General features: G+C 54.7%; 1 protein-coding gene across 1 annotated transcript; it reads left to right on the forward strand.

The window, feature by feature from the left end:
* The first annotated feature begins 1,075 nt into the window (after positions 1-1,075).
* LOC108175404 (triggering receptor expressed on myeloid cells 3) lies at positions 1,076-8,147 on the forward strand. The gene is made up of 4 exons (XM_017345118.4): positions 1,076-1,174; positions 2,779-3,138; positions 7,290-7,379; positions 7,738-8,147. Exons 1-4 carry the CDS (start codon positions 1,114-1,116, stop codon positions 7,752-7,754), a joined length of 528 nt encoding a protein of 175 aa, XP_017200607.1. The 5' UTR covers positions 1,076-1,113; the 3' UTR covers positions 7,755-8,147.
* The last annotated feature ends 4,875 nt before the right edge of the window (positions 8,148-13,022 follow it).

Genomic DNA, 13,022 nt, shown 5'->3' on the forward strand with positions numbered 1-13,022 from the left:
GCACCTGGCACACAGTAGGATTGCAAGCCATGGGAGTCACTCCCTTTTACCCCTGTAGGGGTGATCTCCATGCTGACGCCTGGACTGGACACCTTGGGGAAGTCTGCACCTGGAACACAGGCAGAGCACCTGAGGCAGGTGTCACAAAGAGTTTTGGCTGGGCCGGTGCTGTGGTGTAACAGGCAAGCTGCTGCCTGCAGAGCCGACACCCCATATGGGCACCGGTTCAGTCCTGGCTGCTCCTCTTCTGATCCGGCTCCTTGCTGAAGCACCTGGGAAAGCAGAGGAAGATGGCCCAAGCCTTTGGGTCCTTGCACCCACATGGGAGACCCAGATGAAGCTCCTGGCTCCTGGCTTTGATCTAGCCTATCTCTGGCCTTTGCAGCCATTTGGAAAGTGAACCAGTGGTTGGAGGTTCTCTCTCTCTCTGTGTAACTCTGCCTTTCATATATCTTAAAAAAAAAAAAAGCTTTGGCAAGTCTGGTCTATTTGGATCACCTGCCTCAGATCACTTGGGGTACGTACTAAAATGCAGATTCCTGGGCCCCTCCCTAACCTGACCAATCAGAACCTCTGGGAGTAGAGCCCAGGTGTGTGTGTGTGCAGCCAGTGTCCTGAGTGATTACAGGATAGAGTGAGATTGAAGGGGCTGGGTCACCAGGGAGAATGGAGCTGAGCCTTGGGCAGGGGTGGGAGGGTGGGGGTGAGCAGCTGTGGCTGCACCGCGCTGTTTCAGGTAGGGCTGGTGGCAGGAGGAGCTGTGGGAAGGGCTGGTGGCAAGGGTGTCGTGGTGACCCGAGAACGTGAGTGGAGTGGCAGGACTTGCAGCGGAGGGGAAAGGGAGCTGCTGAGTGTTTCCCAACAGGACTGCGACCACACGAGAGGAAGTAGCAACAGGAAGGCAGCCATCACAAAGGCCGTGGTCACTCCTTTCTTCATCTTGCGGCTTCTCCTGAGCTGTTCTGTCTTGGCACAGCTCCCTCAGGGTTCCCCAATTGCAGGCAGGGCCAGGCCTCTAGGGGAAGGCAGTGACGGCCCCTATGGACGTCATCTTCCATAAGGGAGGAGCCTCTGGGCCAGCCGGCAGCCAGCGGATCCAGGGAGAGGGATGGGATGGAGGGGCCAGGGCTCTGGGGGCGGCGGCTGCTGCTGCTTCTGCTGCTCTGTGTCCCAGGTAAGGAGAGGTGGGGAGGAGGCTGGGGAGAGGGACCGATGGAGACAGCTGGAGGGAGGGCTTCTCTCATTTCTCCAGGACAGACTGGACCGGGGTCAGGGTATGTGTTAGAGACAAGTGAGGGGAAAGGAAGGTGGGGAATGGGTACCGGTGGCACTGGTCCCCCGATGTAGCAGGGAGTGGCTGATGACACCGAAACTGGAGTTTCCTCTTGTCTAGTGTGTCTTGCAGTTGAGAAAATCACATGGAGTCAACCAAGCAGCCCCCGGCCCTGTGCTGCTGTCCGGACAGGTGCAATGAAGTGTAAGGCCAAGTCCGTCCTTAGAGGACTCTTCTGTTGTGGGCAGAGGAAGAGGGAAACAGCAAGAAAGGGATGAGGAGCCCCAGGGAGGCAAATCTGCAGGCAAAGTCACTTGGCAGGGCACAGAGGAGTGGTGTGGAAGCCCAAGTCAGGTGCAGATCTGTCTCTGCCACTCCCCGCACAGGGGACCCTCATCTCTGAGCCTCACGTTCCTCTTTTGTGAACAGTGCCTATTCCTAAGTGTTCGTTTGAAAGTGGGTCCTACTTCAGAGGAGTGCCCCAGGAATTCAGCAGCTGACTGATGGAAAGCTCTTGGTTAATGTTTAGGACACAGTGCATGCTTAATAAAAGTGATGGCGGGCGATGGTGCAGATGATGTGAGCAGGTGCAGGTGATCCCCAGTGTCCTGGGTCACCAGGGACAAGTCATTATTGCAGGTTGGAGTGGTTCAAGGGACTTCCCTCTGGGGCCTAATGGGATGCCTATGGGTGGAGAGGAGCAGGAAGAGCAGTCACTTTGGGGACCCCAGGAACTCTGGTAAAAGACTGGATGCCAGACAGCAAGGGGCATTGTCTGAGCAGCCATAGAATAGAAAATGGTGATGGATGATGCTCTTTTTAAACTTTTAAAAAAAGATTTGTTTATTTATTTGGAAGGGGGAGGGGGAGGGAGGGAGAGATTTTCCATCTTCACTCCTCACTCCACAAATGGCTGCAATGGCTGAGGCTGGGCTGGCCCGAAGCCAGGAGCCAGGAGCTTCCTCTAGGTCTCCCACGCACGTGCAGGGACCCAAGGACTTGGGCCATCTTCTGCTGCTTTCCCAGGCCACAACAGAGAGCTGGATAGGAAGTGGAGCAGCTGGGACTTGAAACGGCCTCTCCTATGGGATGCCAGTGTCACAGGCAGTGGCTTAACCCACTGCACCACAACACTGGTTTGTTGGTGCTCTTTTGTACATTTTCATTATGATAATTTTCCAAAGTACAAAACGTAGAAAGAACAGTCACCATAAACTCCTTGCCTAGAATCACTCAACCATGAGTGACATTTGGCTTCATTTTTTCCCGTGCACGTGGACACACACACACACACACACACGCACATACCCGTGCACACTCACACAGACTCACACTGGCTGAACCATTGCAAAGTAGTTGCAGAATCCTCAGTCCCTCCTGAATGCCCAGTGGAGCCCCTTCTCCTCTTCCTCTGTGATCTTGCGTCCGGTGTGGTCTGTGCCTGGGGATGAGGGTGGCAGAAGAAAGACGCTGACTCAGTCAGGGGTTTTTACCCCTCATTCTAGGATCCCAAGCTGCAGGCGGGGAGCAGGAGGAGGAGCAGAAGTGTCTAGTGGAAGGAGACAACCTGACCGTGAGCTGCCCTTACAACATCATGCAATACGCCACCAGCCTGAAGGCCTGGCAGCGGGTGGGCAGCCGGGGCTCCCTGGAGACCCTGGTACGCACGGAGACTAGGAAAGAGGATCACAACCGGGCCCAGGCTGGGAGGTACCTGCTGGAGGATTACCCCACCCAGGCCATCCTCAGGGTCACCATGACAGATCTCCGGAGGCAGGACGTGGGGCTGTACCAGTGTGTGATCTACCTCTCCTCGCAACAAGTGGTTGTCCTGTATCATCGGATTCGCCTAGTGCAGTGCCAAGGTGAGCACTGGTGAGACCCCCGCCAGGGGCCGGTGTTCTCATGGTCTGGAACTTCCCCTGGCCTTGGGGAGGTGAGGCCGAGAGGTGGGGAAAGTTCTAGACCCACAGTCAGGGCATCTGGGCCTTCTGCTGTCTGGCTCCTCCCTGGATGCCTGTTCTCTCACCTGTAACACGAGGTGATGCCCAAAATCATCTCACCCTGAGGCAGAGAAGCGGCTGGAGGAGCTGGTCAAGTGGGACCCGTTGAGTGCCTAGTGGAGCTGGGCTGCTCTCTCCTGGCTGCTCTCTCCCCTGTACGTGGGAAGACCCCAGAGGTGAGGCCATGCCCTAAGTCATTCAGCAGGTGATGGGAGCAGCTGGGCTCACACAGAGGCCCATCTGTCCTGATTGTCCCAGGTGCAGCTGTGTGAAATGGGCCCAGCCGGGAGGTGGAATGCTGTCTCCTTTCTCCAGGGATTTGCGACATAGTAGGCCAGGGACGGACATTGGAGAGCACAGTGAAGGCCTTGTGTTGACCTTGAGGAGCTTCCCGTTGGTGCGGGCACTGGCAGTTCCCCCTCCTCCTGCTGAAAAGCTGGCTGCCCGCACAGGGGGACGCGCTGGGAGCATGGAGCCCCGCGCTTGTGCCCCGAGCTGCACAGTAACCTTCCCGTCTGGGGATGGTGAGTTTGAGGGACCCCCATGGCCATGACCATGACTGTGGGGCACTTCTGTGAGCCTGGACGTGTTGTAAGCAGCATACACGAGTCGCAGGACAGGGCTGGGGCAAGCAAAGGGACAATGCTGTAGGCAACCTGGGTAATGGAATCAAACCATTCCCAGTACCTGAGAAGCACCCAGCAGTGCCCAGTAAGCAGCAGGCTAGGATGGGTCATTTATGCTCTCAGTTCCATCACCCTTGGCTCCATGGCCCTAGGCTCAGGAACGCCAGGTGAATTTGGTCTCAGTGCCTGTACGCTGTGGAAGTACTAAAATGTAGCCCTCTACAGAGGAGGGATGAATATTGCAGGAAGCCCAGGGTTCTGGATTCTAGATGCTTCTCTATCCTGAAAATATTTGGTGACCTTGGGCAAGTACCTAATCCTTCCCCAGGCCCCAGTCACTCCTGTCAGTTGGGCTTCCCATGGGAACATTTGATGGCTCCAGCATTTTGAGATCCTCTGTGTTTATTGGGTTCAGAAAAATCAAGGACCTTGATCTTCCACTTGGCACAGTTGGCTCACATCGGGCACCAGTTGATGGCTTAGGTCTACTTGCACTGAATCCATCATTCCCTTTCCATGCAGGTCTTTAACTTGAGTCTTAATGAGGACACCAAGAGAAATAATTGAGAATGACTGAGCCACGCTATTAAGTAAGAACCATATCAAGGCCCGTGCCGTGGCTCACTGGGCTAATCCTCTGCCTTGTGGTGCCGGCACACCGGGTTCTAGTCCCGGTCGGGGTGCCGGATTCTGTCCCGGTTGCCCCTCTTCCAGGCCAGCTCTCTGCTGTGGCCAGGGAGTGCAGTGGAGGATGACCCAGGTGCTTGGGCCCTGCACCCCATGGGAGACCAGGAGAAGCACCTGGCTCCTGCCATCGGATCAGCGCGGTGCACCGGCCACAGCGCACCGGCCGCAGCGGCCATTGGAGGGTGAACCAACAGCAAAGGAAGACCTTTCTCTCTGTCTCTCTCTCTCACTGTCCACTCTGCCTGTCAAAAAAAAAAAAAAAAAAAAAAAAAGGAACCGTATCAAGCTCAACCCTGGATAAACTTAATTTCATCATACCACAAATAACATGCAGTGGTGTTTGATAGCTTCGCATCTCTCCTTCCTGTCCAGTAGTTGAGAAAAGCTTGTGCTAAAGTGGCCAGGGCAGTGGCATCAAGTACAGGTTGTTTCTGCCTGGGGATGTCCTCGTCTCACTAGAGAAACAAGAATCTGATCTTTGCTAAAGAGCACTTGCGGAGATCACCGAGACCAGCGGGCGGCTGGGGACTGTCTCCGGAGTTAGGCTAAGATAGAGAAGTCTTCTTTCTGGGCTGGACCGAGGACATTGCTGCCTGGACCATGGCGCCCCTTTGTTCTCCTTCCCTCCTCCAGGTAGAGGAGATCATGACAGTGCTGACTACAGAAAGACACCTACATAATGCAATGACATTTGGAGTGGATGCTGTCCACCCAACTCCACGGTCAGCAGCGCAGGAAGGGATTTTGGGGAGAGGAAGTGGGTTGCAGAGGGCAGGAAGAGGGAGGTGCTGAGCCTGGCGGACACGCTCCATGATGTACAGAAACAGACAGGGGGTGTGGTGTAGGCACGGAGAGTGGGCCAGCTTGACTGCAGTGCGCTGAGAGCTGAGAAACTAGGTCAGGTTCACCGGGCAGGGCCCTGGAGGAGGCTCTGAGGCTGATACCAGCAAGATGCCAAGGACACACAGAGGCATGGGGGTCGGGAGACCGTGGCCCTGGGGCTGGCTTTGCTGCTGTCCATTGTGTGACCTTGGACATTTCCTGTCTACACTGTTCCTAGGGAGGTTGAACTGGGTGGTGTTGAACACTCCTGTCCTTGACCTACAACTGTAAACCTTTCTTCCCCAAACACAATATGGTGTCATGGCTGTGAACTTGGGAGAGAACTTCCCAGGCTGAAGAAGAAAAGTGGTTCTGAAAGCCTTGGTGGTCCCTCTGCAGCCTAGATTAGGTCAGCTGGGTTGTCAACAGCCTGGGGAGCTCAGGGTGCAGGTCCCGCCTTGGTGAAGCGCTATTGGACACCATAAAGACCCCTAAGACCTTTGGTGTCTTCCAGAACACAGGGCTTCCTAAACTCCACCAACCCTAAAATGTCTTCTGGGTTTGCCATATGTTGGCCCTGAATGAGGGTTGCTGCTCGGAGGCCAGAGCAGAGCAGAGGAGCTCTTTGGAGCCAGCTGGGGCTCCAGGGTCACACCTCAGTTGTGACCCCAGAGAGCCAGGCTGGACCCCGTGGAGGACTGTCCACTGAGCCCTAGCTGGCAGAATGAACTTCGCTTCTAGCTCCATCCCAAAGCTCCCAGCCAAGCCCCGGATGTTACGGCGTCAAGGCAGCAGGATTCCCAGCCAGTGGCCCCAGAGGAAAGGTGCTAAGGTCCTACAGGGCTTGTGGGCCCCTGGTGAGGAGGCACCAGGCCCAGGAAACGCAGCCCAATGGGATCTGAGCAACGAGTTGAGAAAGGGGACCGAGGGGAGTCCTGCCCGTGGCATGGCTCCAAGTGCCAAAGTGGCACAGAGACAGCCAGAGCTGAGGACGCTCCCAAGAGTGAGAGACACTGAAGGTGGTGGGAGTTATGAAGTGTAGGTGAGGGGGTGCATGGTGGGCCACGGTGGGGAGGTGGGGGCAGGTGTTGGGGACGCTGCACAGCGGCGGCTGCAGGGAGGGAGAGATTGAGACGTTCAAAGCGGGATGAGGCATGGCCAGTGCCGGGCTCACTAGGCTAATCCTCCACCTTGCGGCGCCGGCACCCCGGGTTCTAGTCCCGGTCGGGGCGCCGGATTCTGTCCTGGTTGTCCCTCTTCCAGGCCAGCTCTCTGCTGTGGCCAGGGAGTGCAGTGGAGGATGGCCCAAGTGCTTGGGCCCTGCACCCCATGGGAGACCAGGATAAGTACCTGGCTCCTGGCTTCGGATCAGCGCGGTGCGCCGGCCGCAGCGCACCGGCCGCGGCGGCCATTGGAGGGTGAACCAACGGCAAAGGAAGACCTTTCTCTCTGTCTCTCTCTCTCACTGTCCACTCTGCCTGTCAAAAAAAAAAAAAAAAAGTGCGGGATGAGGCATTCGGGCTGCAGGGCCCTTGAGGGCTGTGTGGTCATGTCCTCTGTGCTGTGGGCAATGTGACACGAAGGGCCGGCCCCAGACCCTCGGGGGAAGAGTGGGGCTCAGTGCAGAGTAACGCGGTAGCTGAGTTGGGAGGCACAGGGCAGGGGCATGTCAGAGGCCCATTAGATTCCTGAGGGGCCGAGAGCAGAGGTTGAGGGTCAGGGGAAAGGTCAAGGCCTTATCTACAGCCCGGTGAGGCCGCCCTCCCAGAGGGGAGGCAGGGCGCAGGCAGGCCTCGGAGCAGGGTATTCAGCAGAGACCCCTGCGTGGATTCAGGAGTGTCAGACTCACAGAGCCCACTGTTGCCTTTGCCCTCGCAGGCCTGTGGATGCCGGCCACTGTACTGGCATGTGGCTTCATCCTGAACAAGGGTCTGGTGTTCACAGTCCTATTGATCTTCCTCTGCAGAGGTGAGTGGGGGCTGGGTGCAGGCGTGGGTGGAAACGAGGCAGGGGACAGAGGCACTGGCTGCAGATGCCAGTGGAGAGGGACCATCCCTGGGGTCCGCAGAATCAGGCCTGCCTTCTCTGCACGCTGCTGTCAGCAGGTCTTTGGAGAGCAGGCAGGGCCAGCCCCTGGGACAGTACCGGGCGGGGGCCGGGATGCTGGGAGCGGTGTGAAGTGGCTGGGCTGGGTTCAGGATGGGGAGACCTGGGCTGGGGAGGGGCAGGTGAAGGCTGTGCTGCTCCGGAACCCAGGGAGCAGCGAGGGAGAGGGCAAACTGGAGCCGGGGCTGGCACGGACGGTCACCTCCCTCTCTCTCTGCAGGCCAGGCAGCCTCCTGAGCTGGCCTCTGCGCCTGGCAATCTTGGAAATCACACCCTCTCCCCGCCAGGAGCCGGGGCCCTTCCTTGCTCACAACGATGCATTCCACGCTCTGTTCCTTGGGAAATAAAAACCTCCCTAAACTGTGCTGAGCTCCCGGCCCAGCCCCTCTCAGGTGAGAGGAGGCCCCTGGGCCGGCGGCAGAGACCAGGGCCACTGCCCTGGGCACTCTGCAGAGAGACCAGGATTCCCCAGGGATGATTCAAAGGACCTCATGCCTGGTCTCCTGCTGCTCCCGGACTCGCTCTGCTGGGGGTTCTGCGGCCTGTGGGTGAAGTCCACATCAAAGTCCATCATTCTCTTGGTAATTAAAAAAATAAACTTATTCTTACAGTAGTTTTAGCTTTTAAAAATGTTTCTTTATTTTCATCTACTTGAAAACCAGGACAGTGTATGTGAACACAACACATAGTAAAATCTGCCATCTACTAGTTCATTCCCCAGACGCCCATAAGAGCAAGGGCTGGACCAGGCTGAAACCAGGAGCCCAGAACGCCATCTGGGTCTCCCACATGGGTGGCAGGAGCCCAAGCATTTGAACCATTGTCAGCTGCCTCCCAGGCACATTAGCAGGGAGCCGGCTGAGAAGCAGAGGAGCCAGGACGCTAACCGGCACTCCAGTATGGAATGAGCACATCACAAGTGGTGACTTAACCGGCTGTGCCACCATGCCCACCCCAGCAGTTTTGGCTTTGCAGCAACATTGAGCAGAAAGTGTAGAGAGTGCCTGTACCTCTCCTGCCCCACACAGGTTCAGCAGCCCTCACCAGCAGGGGTTATTTGTCCCCATGCATAATGTCCATCAGTACTGCCCAGAGCCCATAATCTTCAGGAGAGTTCACTCTTGGTGTTGCATTAGCTTCCATTGCTGTAATTAAATACCCACAAGGACCTACTTAGAAAGGAAGATTTATTTCAACTCGTGGTTTTGGAGGCTCGCGGTCTAAGGTCAGGTGACCCTATTGGGCTGGCATCTGATGAGGGTGGTCACGGCAGATCTGTGTGCAGAAAGATGACCACGTGGCCGGCCAGAAAGCAGAGGGAGGCAGGGAATGCTTGTCCATGAGGTCTCTGTTTGTGAAGTACTGTGACCCGATCATGGGAATGGAACCGCTCGGTTTCTAGACACCAGAATTGGATTAAGCCTCCACACTCAGTGCCACTGACATAGTTTTGGCGTTTAAATATTTGTATGAGCTGGGGAGGCAAACCCTGTTTGGATCACACAGTGTTGTACGGGCTATGGTTGCTGACCAACGGGTGATGGCTGTGTCCACTCACGGGGAGCAGATCCCTGATGATGAGCCTCACTGTAGTGATTAGAGTGGGGGGAAGAGGGCGCTGTTGATTAAGGCTTCCTCCCTCAAGCCTCTGGATTCCAGCCCTTCGGAGGGACAGGGCACAGATCGGCTTTCCTGTCTTTCCGTTGACATTTGCACCCTCCAGCTGCAGCATTGTGGGTCTGCAGGCATGGCAAAGGGGGAGGAAGAGGAGAGAAGAGCATTGAAGGTCTTTTGACAGGCAAGGTTCCATTTGACAGGCAGTGCCCAGCCCCGCCTCCGCCTGCCACCTGCAGTCCCCTTGGTGCCTCAGCTGTATCTGTCTCCTGGCTGAGTGCCTCTGACTCCGCCCACGGTCTCCAAGCACCTGACAGTAGACTTCTGGTCTCCTTCCACTGAAGTCCCCGCCACCTCCAGGTAGCCTTATCGGACAGCATCTGTGACACCTGTGACAACTGCTGCCCAAATGCATGCTCCAGTTTCAGGGCTCCGAGGAGCCCCCCGACTGCACTCGCACCAGTCAACTCCCAGAGTCCCGGTGGGCCCTGTGCAGCCACCGCCCCTTCACTGTCCCTCCTGCACAGCGGAGGCATCTGCGGTCTCTGCCCACGGAAGTCCCCTGACACAGCCAGCCATGTCATTCCCAAACCGCAGGGGACACTGGACAAGGGCTCCACGTTGTGACCTGGAAGCCCTTCCACTGAGGCTGGAGGAGAGCCCTCCCTCACCTCTCCCCTCAGGGTCACGGTGCATGAACGGGGGTCTCGTCTCCAAAGTGTGCATCCAATCTTCACACTCACCCCCGCTTCCCACCCTGCTATGGATGAGGGATCAAGGCAGCCAAAAAAAAAAAAAAAAAAAAAAAAAAAAACCCAACACCTGCTTGTTTGTGCTACCCACTGTCTTCCCACCTTGCTATGCCAAAACGGCATCCTCTTTCCTGGGGCTTGAATCAGTTGAGGTTCAATTGTAGGAAGCAAAATCCAAGTGGAAAGGGATCTTTAGAAATAGAGTCGTGGTAAACGATTCACAGAAGAAAATCCCACGTAGCTTCTGGAAATGACTCTCACAGCCACACCACAGGATGGGGCTACGAGGGTACTCAGAGAGTTCCTGGAAAATGCAATAAGTGATTTTGGTGCAAAAATGTTAGAAATCGGGGCTGGCGTTTCGGTGCAGTGTGTTAAGCTGCCATCTGCAATGCTAGCAACCCACGTTGGAGAACTTGTTCAAGTCCTGGCTGCTCCGCCTCCGCTCCAGCTCTAGCTCTCTGCCATGTCTCAGCTGCGGACTCTACCAGCGGAACGAGTGTCTTTCTTCCCTCTCAGCTCAGCTCCAAGTTTAACTCTCATACAGATGCCCTTGACCTGTGGAGCCTCAACTGTATCTGGGAGCCTAGCGGCCAGGGAGTGTGAGAAGTGACTTCATAGATGTTTAGCTGTGGAAGGGAGGCAGAACGAAAATTCAGGGTCAGTCCACAGCATCGACTCAGTCACAGCCAAGACTGAGATGGACGCAGCTCAGGGCATAAAGTTTTGTTGTCCTTTTACTGTCGATGAAAGACAAATATACTTACATGAAAAATAAGCCTTCATTCTTTGCTTTGCTGTGCCAAGCAAACCCTATTACCTGTCAGAAACATTTTGATACTAAGTTCCCAATTACCAAAAGTAGTACACTGAATGCTATGTCATTGAACCGTAGAGAGATAGAGGCAGAGGGTAAATTCCCAGTTTTTCCTGTTTCTGAATTTGTGATGCTTTGCTTGGAAATTAAGGTGTTGAGGAGGAGGACCTGGGCCATCCTCCACTGCACTCCTGGGCCACAGCAGAGAGGAAAGTCCCATTTACTGTCAATTCTCCTCCGTCTGTCCCTGGGAAGAATTGGGAAGTTGAATACAACTCTGGCGAGAACCTGAGAAAGTGAGAGTCCTGGCGCCCTCGGGTGGAGTTGGCAGCACTCAGCCTCCTGAGGATCACCTGGGGCTTCTGTGTGGAATAATACGTGCAGATGCCACACCCAGCATGCCAGTCCCAGATATGCAAGGTCCCTGGCTCCTGTGTCCTGCTCGGGAAACACTGGCCTGCAGCTGTACCGCTTTTGCCTTTCACAGACAGCTCTGCTGTGTACTTTGCGTGAACTTTATGCACGGTGTCAGAGAGGTGAAAGTCTGCTGTGTGGTGGGACTGGGGTGCACAGCGCATCACCGCCATTCGCTGGAACGACTGTCCTTGCCCCACTGAGTCAAACAAGCCCGTGGGTGGCAGCTGAGTGACGGTGCGTGGGCCAGGAGGACGCTTCTCAGCCCTCGACTTTGTCCCATCTGTCAGTCTGGTGTTAACACTGTTGAACAAAAATCACTGGCGCCCATTGTTTTGGACTAAGATCCTGCAATCCAGCAAACTAGAAACCCAGATGGGTTCTTCATGCTGAAGTTTCACGTGAACAAAGAGAAACAGAGCTGCTACTGACCTTGAGAGAGAGAGAGAGAGAGAGAGAGAGAGAGAATGTCAGGACAACCAAATTTCCCAAACAATCCAGTTTCAACCGTCCTGACGATGAAGCTGCCTGTTTTAATCCTTACAAAAGAGTAACACGAAGTCACCTGATGCTGGCCAATCGGTTAGTTTTTGCTAGTCTGTCTCCCTGTCGCTGTCTCACAAGTAACTTCAAGTGGCCAATGAGTTCTTCGTTCTTGGCTTCTGCGCTCTCCAGCCCTTCTGTCTGGGAAGACAACCTCTGCTCACTGCATCACCTATGCTGTTTCATGGGGATGAATTTTTGCCCGGTTCTAAAACTGCAAATAAAAGCCCATTGAGATCTAAACTGAAACGTTTGTAATTTTGTCTTTTGACAACGCTGGCTGGATGTGTGCTTGAGATAGAACACCCCTAAACCTGGGCCTGCTCACCTGACGCATGGAACGCCCATCACTGACACCAGGATGGCGCAAGAAAGGAGGCGTTCACACAGAGCGCAGACCAGGAGACGGCAGCTGTGGCTTAATTCCTGGGGTCCCCAAAGGTTAGAGGGAAAGGTCCTTGTAGACGCGAATGTCCGGTGTGTGTCCTCGTCCCTGATTGGCCAGTGGTGCTCATGGCTTTCCTTTCATTGGTCAGTGATGCCATATTCTTTGGGGAATTTGATGACAGCAAAATGGGCTTCAGTCAGTCTGGGGTCTCAGTGCAGACGGGAGTTGCCTTTGCTCTGGGCCTAGAGTTCCTGGAAAAGAAACCCCTCGAGACAAGGTGGAGCATCAAGATGTCACCCCTGTGAGAGATCATTGACCTCATGGGTCCATGATTAGGGACCCGGTAGGGCTGGCTGCACCCTTCCCCCAGTTCAGTGAGTTCATTAGTGAGTGGTCAATTTGCAACCCTAAGAGCAGAGCCAGGACTCTTTAGGCTAAGGGGAGGGGCTTGGGAGACTGGGACCTGAATGCACCCAGCACCTGCATTTGAGGCTCTGTGTAGGGCTCGGTCTCATGCTCCAGAAAAAGTCTTACAATTTTACATTTGTTTTCTCTCTTGTGTGCATGTGTGTGTGTGTGTGTGTGCATTGTGTGTTGTTTGATAGTAAGGAGCTGAAGCCATCACTAGAAGGGATGGAAAAGTAAAATCCACAGTTTATATTACATGAAATCCTACAGAGTAGCAAAAGTGAAAAAAAAGGAAACAAAAATTTTGGTTTATGTGTAGGGAGAAAGAGAGTCACAGAAGCACAATAGTAGAGTAAAAGTTTGTAAAAGTCATAACTTTCAAATTAGATTGAATCATGACTCCTTACAGATAAAAAGAAATGCGACAAAAATTTAACTCAGGCAGAAGTTATAACCAGTTAAAAAAAAGTCACGAAGTATAAATTTACACGGGATAAAGGAAAGCTGGAAGGAATCGCATGTGGAGGCAAACTCGTTACTTCTCTCCCCTCACGCAGGGAAGGGAGACA

Source organism: Oryctolagus cuniculus, chromosome 8, assembly GCF_051225735.1.
Source record: "Oryctolagus cuniculus isolate XC-2025 breed Fujian yellow rabbit chromosome 8, ASM5122573v1, whole genome shotgun sequence".
NCBI classification, from domain to species: domain Eukaryota; kingdom Metazoa; phylum Chordata; class Mammalia; order Lagomorpha; family Leporidae; genus Oryctolagus; species Oryctolagus cuniculus.

What these genes read in the sequence shown, in the direction of transcription:
- LOC108175404 (XM_017345118.4), top strand. Translation starts at nt 1,114, where the DNA reads ATGGAGGGGCCAGGGCTCTGGGGGCGGCGGCTGCTGCTGCTTCTGCTG. An exon ending in TCTGCTGCTCTGTGTCCCAG is followed by an intron (nt 1,175 to 2,778) that starts GTAAGGAGAGGT and finishes CCCTCATTCTAG; the next exon opens with GATCCCAAGCTGCAGGCGGG. An exon ending in TCGCCTAGTGCAGTGCCAAG is followed by an intron (nt 3,139 to 7,289) that starts GTGAGCACTGGT and finishes TTGCCCTCGCAG; the next exon opens with GCCTGTGGATGCCGGCCACT.